Source organism: Miscanthus floridulus, chromosome 1, assembly GCF_019320115.1.
Source record: "Miscanthus floridulus cultivar M001 chromosome 1, ASM1932011v1, whole genome shotgun sequence".
NCBI lineage: Eukaryota > Viridiplantae > Streptophyta > Magnoliopsida > Poales > Poaceae > Miscanthus > Miscanthus floridulus.
The window spans coordinates 114764670-114776060 of NC_089580.1; the positions used below are offsets into that span (position 1 = coordinate 114764670).

At 42.8% G+C, this 11391-nt stretch overlaps 1 protein-coding gene across 1 annotated transcript; it reads right to left on the reverse strand.

The window, feature by feature from the left end:
- Positions 1-944: 944 nt before the first annotated feature.
- LOC136491357 (DNA (cytosine-5)-methyltransferase 3-like) lies at positions 945-10154 on the reverse strand. Its single transcript, XM_066487636.1, has 20 exons — positions 9592-10154; positions 9394-9490; positions 8156-8263; positions 7947-8084; positions 7765-7864; positions 6859-7037; positions 6686-6751; positions 3826-4041; positions 3606-3664; positions 3465-3531; positions 3061-3390; positions 2903-2971; positions 2745-2831; positions 2592-2679; positions 2340-2461; positions 2165-2269; positions 1958-2001; positions 1812-1881; positions 1616-1719; positions 945-1479 (listed from the first exon to the last, which is right to left on the reverse strand). The coding sequence occupies exons 1-20, from the start codon at positions 10083-10085 to the stop codon at positions 1287-1289; spliced, it is 2736 nt and encodes a 911-aa protein (XP_066343733.1). The 5' UTR covers positions 10086-10154; the 3' UTR covers positions 945-1286.
- Positions 10155-11391: the final 1237 nt, after the last annotated feature.

Genomic DNA, 11391 nt, shown 5'->3' on the forward strand with positions numbered 1-11391 from the left:
GCTGGCTGGCCGGCTAGGGCTGGGCTAGCCAGCGTACTCATGAAACACTGTTCACCTGCACAGTGTTTTTCAGGCAGAACAATATTTTTCCTCACAACAATCAGCCGAAACAGTATTTTAGCTTATTTTTTAGTCCTGCCGAATAGACCCTGTGATGCTAGTTTTTATTCTCTTTCATCCGCATGACAGGCTTCGCACTCTTTGTAGTCGGGTGGGTCCACAACTGCTAGCTCTTATGGGTCTAAAATTGCATCCTTTGTAGGACACCCCTCTGGTCGTAGAAATGCATGCTGAGTAATATTTCTTTGATTGGAATTGGTTGTATATCATTTATTTTTATTTCATTAAACCTTAATTTACTTTGAAATACATATTAACATCTTATTTTATGCCAATCATCAGCTAATACCATTGTTAATCTGTTAATACGTGCATCCCGCAAGCCTGGCTCTGGAGATACGGACTTCATCCATGTTTCCCGTGAGCCAGGCTTGCTGGGCAATTTTGCATCCACGCCGGCATCGATACAACTAACCAGACTATTAAAGGCCTTGTCCACTAAGAGCAACTCCATTATATATTTTTTTAGCAAGGTGCATGGCTAGCCATGCTATACTACTTAAACAAGCTCTAAAGTATAAATCTATTAGTCCATACTAAGTTGTGCTCTACATATAATAAAATATATGGTATCCTAATTTTTCCTCACTTGGATGATGGATGGAGAGAGAATGGATGGTAGAGTTTTAAAAAAATATTATTTGTTCATTCTCTTTTTTTTTTTGACAAAAGCCTGGGGCAAGCCTACGAGTACCAGGCAAAGTAATAACATAAATGTGCTCAATGCATGTTTTCTTCCCACACTTTGGGTGACAATGCAAACACTGCAACAAGGTAATACAAGATGACTCAACTCGAAACATTCAAAGATTTGTTTGTCACTACTCAGATACAGTAGATGAAAATTTTGCTTGCATTGAACAAGAATCAGATGTCCACTGTCGTTGAGCAACCAATGGCAGAATACACGAGCATGACACAGATCAAATCAGCAGATTGTTAATTTGAAAAGACATGAGAAAGGTTTGCCACAACTAGACTAAGAATGTTTTGAAACCTCAACAACAGTACAACAAGCACACATGCTCCGAGTGCCAACCATGCTTACATTCATCTCCAATCCAATCTAGGAAACAGCACATGCCCTGCTTATTGGTAGCATGCTCCGGGTTGGATCGAATCTGAACCAACCAGAGTTGCTGCTGCTGTTGCCCAGCAGTCTCCTTTTACTGCTCAACCACCTCCCCTGCAGGAGTGGCAACAGAAGAAGCCCCTGCCTGCGCCACAGTTCGGGTGAAACTTGGAGGCAGCTCGTACAGCACGTGGCTACCCTCTGATTCACCCAGGTAGGCTTGCCCCAGACAATAGCCCAGTGCACGGGCAACAGGTACCGCCACTGCGTTACCAACTTGAATGTACCTATTGCCATCGGACAAAGCACATGTTCAGGGTAAGGATTTCAAGAGATGTAACTGTAACTGGCCGATCAATGGCTTCTGCGCACATTTTTCAAGAGAATTGATTGGGTATAAGCAAACTGAAAAGAGGAACTTACTTCTCCTTGATCGGACCAAACAATCGGTAGTAATCAGGGAAGCCCTGCAATCTTGCATTCTCACGGACAGTCAGGACTCTTGCTTGAGTCGGATGCAATATAATCTGTGGGCAACATGTTCAGTCAGAATCATTTGAGGATCACAAAAGTTGTAAGCAGAGATTCAGAACAAAGGGGATTTTGTAATCAAGCTTACCTGGTTGTGAGGCTCTGCTCTGGTCACAACTGTAGGAACTGTCTCATCCCACCACAGGCGCCCAAATGGCCTACAACATCACATGCAAGGACAATTAACCAATTTCCTTCTTATTTAGAAAAGAAAGCATGACAATTACCACTTACTTTGGTGATTTGCCCTTGATGAATGACATCGCATAGTCAGGAACCTGGACAACAAAGATTTATGCAAAATGTCATCATGTCTTAACCACAATTTTACTATACTTGCAGTGTCTCATCACTCAAGTTTGAATCTTTGAATATCTAGCATAAACATGATGCGCTTTTGGGGAAACAATTATATTGAGGACAGCACAAAATTACACATACCAATGGTTTCCCAGACGACAGGTACACACGCTTGATTTCTGGATCCCACTCAACAACATTATTTGCTCCAACTTTGACACCCTTTAGGTCACGGAAGTTGGCTCCCTGTGATAAGAAAGAGCAATGATTGTTTCAGAAGGAGAAATGACAAGGGACACGCTATCAAGCCACAAACCTTCTTGACAGGAATCTGCTGCACCCGCTCGTAATCATCATTGTTTAGCCGTAAGGGCTGATGATCCAAGAGTTTACCTTCATCTGGACCAGCCTCCCCACCGAAAGACCAGTCCAACATGTCTGGAAGAATAAAATAGAGTTAACTTGATGCAATAGTAGCTAAGCATGATCAGAAAAGGTGGTTCTTCTGAAGCTAAATGCTACCATATAGCACACCAGGTCAACCAGTAGAGTTCACTGGGCCTTTTACCTTTACGACCAAGTCGAATGTAGCGCTGGAACTCTGTCTTGGGGGAACCACCATACTCCATTACATCATTAGGCTGATGGTTCTCTACCTGCATAGAAGAGTAAGATTGCATGTACATTGAAAAATGTATGAACTTTACAAAAAAACACTTACCTCTGGTAGATCTGAAATTGCATCACCAAGAAGCAAAGCTTTCTTCAGGGATGGTTTTTGTGTCTCATCATATGCAACAATACATTGCTGCAAACAAAATCAGTTGATCAGCAAATCTTACAGGTCCCAATAGATTTCAAAACTATGATTGCACTTACCAAAAAAGCATTAGGGGCTCCTCCACGTACTACAACATCATATGTAGGCAGAGGATACTTCGGAAGCACCTACATAATCAAATAAACCTGATTACCCAGCAGTCAACAATGCAATATAAATGTAGCAAGCATACAGAGTGGCAAGAAATAGAACAGACCATAGAAGAAAGAGCACCCCAGAGGAACACACGCATCCGAAACTGTGGCAGGCCATAACAGCCTGCCACCATCATTCCAAGGCGTGCTTGATAGTTCATCGCAACTAAGCAGCTCAAAGCATATCTTCCCAGGTAGCCATCAGCAAACTTGAGTATATCCACAACGTTTTCCATGAGAACATACTTGGGCTTCAAGTATGCCACAATATCCATGAAAGTCACCATTTGCTTGTTTTTTTCATCTTTAAGTGGCTCATTGCGGTTTCTGAACCGATTAAATCCACTAATCCCTTGACATGGTGGTCCTCCACAAATGACATCAACATCACCCTTTTAAAAGAATTGAGGAGGTTATGTGGAGCTAAACAAAAAGGGATGAAAATCAAATTCAAACAAATACTCACAGGCAGTGGCAGAATTTTTCTCCTGTACCCTACTTGTACAAAATCTCTAATTTTCAGTGGACAGTCACTGGTTTATGAAACAAGGATTAGAGTTCAAATAGATGTACCAGGCAACAAGCAGATGATATACCAAATACTTACCTCAGATTATCAATGGGCTCCCATGTGTCCTCTTCAGGACCATATCCCTCCCAATGGACCTGCAAAAATCTAGTCTTACAACAAAATCTACAGAAATATCCATTGTTTGAAAGGCTTCATTTTTTCATATTCTGATAGTAATTGAACTTACTTTCTCAGAAATTCTCAAAATCAAAATTGTATGCATTCAAGTACAAATGAAGAGATAGCTCTTAAATACCTTAAAATAGAGGCCATTATCCCTGCCACTGCCACCATAACATATCCCAATAAGCTTCTCTACAACAAATTCATCCTTGTCAAGTGGGCTGCTTCCGTCCTCTTCATTTTCCGAGCCAGCTAAATCTGAACCCACGTCTTGATGGACATATTTGTCACACAAGACTGACCATTCCTTAATCAGAGCAAGAAAATCATCGGCTTTTTCATTCCGCACCTACATTCAAAGACCCAAAGATACTTTCAATTATCTTTGATAATGGAGTGCTAGCTCTCTCTCTCCCCCTCTGAATAGATGCAAGGTCTTCAAGGAGGAACTTGCTACTAGAGATGTATAGCCCTTATACATGACTTGGCTTGAGGTCTAAGTTACAAGTCATGTGCAAGGGTTATATATCTCTAATACTCTGGTTATACTAAGAGCAAAGCTTAGGGTCAAACTTTATTGGGCCCAGGGCCCATGTAACAGATCCTTTCAAGGAAGTTGCAACACCAATCCTTGATGTTGTAAGCTTGTCTCACCTAGCCCCCTCAGCATGCAAATTACTTTATGAGATCTCTAACTTTATCTGGTTTGCAACATAACTGATGGGCGCCAAACTAGTGCAATTAGGCTTATACATACCACATTGGCATCTATATTTATCCAGTTGCTTGAACTAGTTCAACCCAAAAGTTTAAATTGATGGGGATTACTCAAGCCTCAAACATGGAAATAGGAATCTGATACAATTATTAGTTAATTGCGCCCATCAGAATTTGAACTCGAGAACTCCGTCGTAATATCATACTGAGTTGTACACAACAGCCAATTCAAACCAAAAGTTTAAGGTGATGGAAAAGGTGGGCAATTCACTTTATATTTCGACAATAATCTCATCCACTCTTCTCCATCTTGTAATAGGCACAGATCTGCCACGAGTAGGTCACTGCAGTGATTCACTATCTCCTATGCTGCTAGGTCTTAACAAATGCGACAATAACAGTCAGGGTCAAGGTGGGCAATTCAGTTTATATTTCAACAATAATCTCATTCCTAAAAGACACTTTGTAAGAGTACAGAAGAGACGGAATACAAGGCAATGTTTTCTGATCGTCCGATTAATCACGAATTAATCGTCCTTATCAGTACTTAGCACTTGATTAGGCCCTCTGATTCGATCAAAGCGATCAAAAACCTGATCATCCGATTAATCATCGATTACTCACAATTAATCGTCCGATTAGGTCTATTTGCCGATCAACACTAAATAGGCAGATGGGCTACTTCAGTTTACTGGGCTATATTTATTTGGGCCAAGCCCATTAGGGTTTCTCTTATATACCTCACCCCCACTCTTTCTCTCCTAAGTCCTCAGTACTCCTCACTCCCGTTGTGTGTGCAGCTGAGCTCCATCTCTTCCCTACTGCGTGCATCTCACTCCCTCCTCCCTCCCTTCCGGTTCCAATCCAAGTAGCCCATCCGTGGATCTTCCCTACTGCTTCCTCCTCCCTTCTGTTGCAGGGTCGCCTATTCTCTTCCCCACCTGCAGGCTGCAAGTCCAAGGAGCACGAAGATGAGCTCCTCCTTTGAAGGTGAGTCATTAAATCGGCTTTGCTCTGTCATTTCTGTCATCTCCTTTCCTCTGCACTATGCTCAAATCTTGATGCTTTGTTTCTTTGGCTCTTTGCTGAACTTGCATAGATGAAAATCGAAGGCGGCAGCTTGCAATGTAAGTCATCATGCCTAGGCCTAATCCTGAAGGAGGTGCTGGTGCGAACTCATCAGTTGCATCAGGTGGTGCTGGTGCAAACCAATGTGTTGTTTATTATTTTTTATGCAGTTCCACACCAAAAAGAGGAACAGATTAGAGCACAAGAGGTTAAATAAATTGGTCTATGTCAGTTACAATAAAAAGATGTCAAACAGGTTTCAAAAAATCAAAGAGCTCGGTTGCAAAGGACAAAAGAGCAACCCTCTCACGCTAGATGAATTTCAGTGGGATAATGAATGGGTGGATGAGAATTATGAGGAATCGACTTGGGCTGCTGTTGATGAAGCTATTGGTGCATCTAAGAATCTACAAGGCCACAACTTGCCTAGGGCTGCTACTGCTCGTGCATTAGCCTCTGTCAGTCAGATGTATACCAGGAAGCGTCAAATGACTGCTACAGCTGCAGCTGCTGCTCCAGATAGCATTGATGATGAAGATGATGACCATGAAGCACAAGTTCAGCCAGATACATCTAATGCTGAAGTAGAAGTGGAGGTGGATGGAGACTCGGGTGGAGATGGAGGAGGCAGCTTCAATTTGGATGATGATTTCCTTATTTAGATTTAGATGACTGCTAAATGTTGATTGAATGGCAGCTAGTGTTATCTTAAAAACTCTGAATGTTGTTATTTAATTATTTAGTTTGTAGTATGTACTTAGTACTTGTACTATATTAAGTAAGCTATGGACTATGCTAGTTTTCTTAATTCCTACTTTTCTGGATCGGGATTGAGTATGTGCTGCTGTAATGCTGTCAGTCTGTCACACTATTCTTTTGCATCTACTTACTCAAGTTATCTATTATTCCTGCAGAAAATCAGCAAACATATGGAGGCTAGGACAAAAATATGGAGTCAAATCTCATAGGTAAGTAACCAACTAACTAGAAATATGCTCGATGTCTACTATATAAATATATAGTATATGGTATATTATATATATACCATACATATATAATGTATACTTATATAGTCCTGCTATATGATGGACAATTATATAGACGATTAGACCGATCAAAGGTCGATTAATCATCCTGATCGTCCTAATCGGTACGAACGATAAGCCGATCAGAAAACATTGATCCAAGGTGCAGTTTACTACCCATACCTCAGTTTGTGGATGATTGTACTTTAAACTTTGGCATGCAAAACTGTTAAGGTCAACAGCCCATCGCTGTAATGATAGCCAAAAAAAAATAAATGAGTGATGAGACTGAAACATATTCTATCGAATCCTACAAAAGAAAATACCATCCAACAGATGACAAGGTAGAAAATTACAGTTTCAAGATTCAAGCCAGAACATGCAGCACCCAAGCAAAGGCCAGTGGACATGCCCCCACAGCCAGAATACAAATCAAGAAGGGTTGCTGTCCTCCCTGGCCTACCAGATGACGTCTCCAAATCCGCATCATCAGAAGAAATACCGGAAGTAGTTTCGCTACCAGATTGGCCATTTTCTAATTGACAAAAATAAGTGTTAGGGATTTGTAAGAAAAAACATAAACAAATTGATAAGTTTGTCATCATAGACTGTTTAGAATCCAGATCAATGTTAATTATTGAGCTACATGCACCAACTAGACACACTTAGGATGTGATTGGTTTCTAGCCTGGCTTTTACCAGAGACCCAAGCTACTGCTCGCTAGGCTTAAAAGATGAAGCAAGTTTGTTTGATTGCCGTTTTCATCCAGCAAGGCCACATAGCGAAGCATTTTGGTAGTGTTAGGTGCTGTGTGAGAATGGTGTCGACTGGGTGGGAAATGAATGTTGGTAGTGTTAGGACATCATTAGGAGATATGGTGCTTAGATAGGCTAGTGGGATTTGCTAAGACAATGGGCCGAGTGGGCTATGTAGACATAACTATTCATTTGTCATATTTTCTTTCATATATGCAGCTAATCTCCTGATACATAGCTAGTGCGTTTCTCATAAACATTTAGTCATGCTTAATCAACGATTAGATGCTAGACAGTGACCTAGCACCTACCTAACACCCACCATTTTTTATAACCACAAGCTTTTGGAAGTGCACCAACTTGTGGCATACTCACAATATACATTCAAAGATTCAAGAGCTAATCCATAACTAGGGGTATCAAATTCTACCAATGGAAAAGATAACCAAAACAACACAATTGCAAGAATGTAAGGCAATTTCCTCCTACGCTACTACTGCAATTACCTGATGGTATATTAGCAAATGTAGAATATTCGACGGAGTAAGACATATCATAGTATAGGTCGCAATGCTCTATTAGTTGGGCTTTGGCTTTTGAATCCATCTAAGGCAACAAAACAAGCGCATTTTTGTTAATCAGAAATTTAAATTCATAAACTATTATTGGACATATAAAGGAAACTTACATTTGGATTAACATAGACTATCTTGATCTTCGAGATTATGCAATCAAGCGCATTATCATTCTTTTCCTTGGAAAGAAAAACACGTCTAGGATCATGCCTGTGTCCACCAACATTTATCGACACCAAGGAATTGATAACCTGCAAAGATAGGGTTCAATTCTTTGCTAGTTTTCAACATACAGAAAAATAACCCAATGCTTAAAACACACCGTGTCCTCTGCTCGAAAGAACCAACGACAAGTAAAATAGTGACATTGGTCAATCCCCTCAAAAAATTCAGTAATGCGACCAATGTAGTCAACCTCGTTTTCTCCAGCCTGTGATAGGCAAAAATGAATCAGAAATTTAAATTCATAAACTATTGTTGGACATATAAAGGAGTGACATCATAGCAAAATCATCCAGTTATACTTTAGCAACCTTTATTTTGAGCATTTTTGTTAATGCATAATCAATGTTGATGTCCAATTATATTAGAAAGAACTTTCATCAAAGCTAGAATTGATAAGATAAACTATATTCTGTTTTATAATATCAGATATCACAATGTATTGTAAGCAAGCACCGACACATGCAAACTAAATTCAGAATTAAGCAAAAGTTTTAGATACTGAAAACCAGGACATTTAGCAGCTTTAGAAATGTAGAACAGTGCATGTTCAAAAGGATCCAGCTTTTAACAGCAGCCTATAAACAAGGCCTAGCAACAGAATCAAACAAGACGCCAAGCAGAGGATTGTGTACAGACAGACATTCAAAGCACCGCTTTATGTATGAATAGCACAAACCACTTGTTAGACACACATCACTAGAAATAGATTTTAAAAAGCAATTCATCCTTCCATCAGTGACATGAGCCCAGCAAAAGACAAGAACAAGAACATCATAAATATAAGATCGACATAAGTAATCACTAATGTATGTAAATTAAGCAAAGGCTTAAGAAATGTTTAGCGTCATTTCAAAGAAGAATGAGCAATTTTTATAGCATTCCACATACTGTTACATAAGAACAAAGAAATAAGTGGATAAGACTGCAGTTCAATGGAACCAAAATCATCAGGTAATTACCACAACCTAAACAAACGTGTAATAGTTATCACACAATTTCATGGTAGCATTTCCTTGTTGCTTTGCAAGCAAATATGGCATACTATGTAAACTGCACAAGCAGCTAAAAATGGCATACCCAGTACTGAAAGCTCCCACAAAAATTTGGGTTAGTGTTGAACTGCAAGCTAATCTACATTTTTCTAGATCCAGCAAAGTGATTTGTACATTTGGCGAAGGGCCAGCTGGCTGAACACAGATTGCATCACTGGGAACTGAACAAATAATCACACAATCGCTTGATTCCTTGACAAAAACATGAGCGCAGCATATATGAGAGCAGCAGCTGCAGCATGGCACGTAGAGAAGGCAATGAAAGCGGTGAACAATCAGCGACCTTGACGTAGACGTCATCACCGAGGCTGTAGACGACGTTGTCGACCTTGGCGCTGCGGTAGTGACGCCTGGCCTTGACCTCCCCTTCCTCATCCGGCCTGCAAGCGCGACGAATCAACAAAAAAGACGGGGACGGAACAGGGAGCAAGCATCTGGGATTTTGAATCAAAAGCAAAGCAGTGCAGGGGGGGATCTGTACCTCTTGGCGGCCGTGCTGCGCTCGTAGCGCTTGGGCCAGCTGCTGCGCGCCTCGGCCGCGGGGACGGGTTCGCCGACGAACTCTGGCTCGTGGTCGCCGACGGCGGCGGCGGTCCTTCTCCCCACCCTCTTCTTCCCAGGCGACCCTGCAGCGGCCGCAGCTGCTTCATCTTGCATGGCCTGCTCCTCCGCCTCGGCCTCGGCCTCCTCCTCGCCTATAGCCAACTCCTCCTCGTCGGGCTCGTCCGCGCAGACGTCGTCCTCCACGGGCTCCTCCCTCTCGGCCTCCCCCTTCTTCTTCCTCCCCGCCTTGGGCGGTCTGCCCTGCTTCGGCTTCTTCTCGGAAGAAGCCGCCGCCTTGCGACGGCGCTTGACGGAGGACGCCGCCGCGGCCTCCTCCTCCTCCTGGCTCTGGTGGGTCTCCTCGGCCTTGGCAGCGCGCTTCCGTGCGGAGACGCGCGCGAGCGCGGCAGACAACGGGGAGCTCGGCGCCATGGCGAGGGTCGCGATAGGTGTTGTGCCTGTCCCTTGGGTTGGGGAGAGGGGTTTGGGGGAAGAACGAGAGCTGAGAATGGCCTCTGGGGTTTTAGTAATCGAATCGAGGATTGGTCTGAAATCTGAAAAATGGGAGGGAGGGGACGGCGGCGGGAATCGAAATTTGAAAAGATGGGGAAGCGGCGGGGCTGCTAGCGGTGAATATTGGACCGAGCGGGTCGGCGGGGCCTGCTTCTGCTGGAAGGACGCGCGGGCGCCGGGCAGACAGGAGTTTCGAATTTTCGTTTACCACCTGCGGGAGCGCAGTCTGGCCTTTTAATTCGGGACACTTTTATATCTGAAGTTCTGCCCACAGCTGTCGCCTTAATTATCGGTCATAATTTGCAACGCCGTAGAGAGCATCTCCGACAGATTAGTTAAAAAAAAGTCTAAATTTAGTGATTTTGGTATTTTATAAAATGAATTTCTCCTTCAAAAAATAGACTACTCCAACAGACTATCTAAATTGAGACTCTCTATATTTAAACTTGCCACGTCACCAGATTTTTCTCCTCCTATCCATCCCGATCCCGTCCGCTCTCTTTTCGGATCATCGCAGGCACCGCCTCGAACTCAAGTTCCGCAGCAGAGGCCGGCCGCCTGGAACTCCATCCCGATCCCGTCCGCTGGTTGTCGGCTGCCCAAGCATCGGCCCTGTTCACTTCTCTTTATAATCCGTACTTTTAGCTTGTTTTCCAGCTGGAACAGTGTTTTTCTCTCATAAAATTAACCAGAACAGTATTTTGATTTGTTTTTTCAGCGAACCAAATGGGGCCATCATCAACGCTCACATCCACCAGGCCACAAGGGGCAGAGTCGCCCAACCATCAGGGCACGCAGGGGCCGCCCGTTGCCGGCCGCACGTCTTGAGGGGCATCACGGCAGCCTGCTGGTGGCTGCCCCAGTCGTGTAGGAGGTTTGCTTAATTTGGCCATAATTTTGTAAATTGACACTGATAATTATCTCGTTGATTAGAGAATTTATCCTTCTACCCTACAACTCAAGGTGTGTCAACAATGGATTCTAAAGATGAATTCTATGATATAGTGTTCAATGAAGTGCCTGAGTCATCATCTTCGGACGATGAGGATGATTTATATGTTGCCGCTGCACACATAGTAGCAGAGGCCAATGACAAGCAAACATATTGCCGAGGTTCTATTGACGGACATCGCGTATTGAATCGTCATAGGCAGTCCGGGTGCTCTAGACTTTTACAAGACTATTTCTCAGATGTCCTACGTATGGGGCAAACTATTTTAGGCGG

Excerpts from the sequence above, each read along its gene's own strand:
- LOC136491357 (XM_066487636.1), bottom strand. The coding sequence starts at position 10,085 with ATGGCGCCGAGCTCCCCGTTGTCTGCCGCGCTCGCGCGCGTCTCCGCA. Across the intron at positions 3,532-3,605 it reads GAGCCCATTGATAATCTGAG|TGACTGTCCACTGAAAATTA; the intron begins GTAAGTATTTGG and ends TTCATAAACCAG. Across the intron at positions 1,720-1,811 it reads GAGCAGAGCCTCACAACCAG|ATTATATTGCATCCGACTCA; the intron begins GTAAGCTTGATT and ends TGTTGCCCACAG.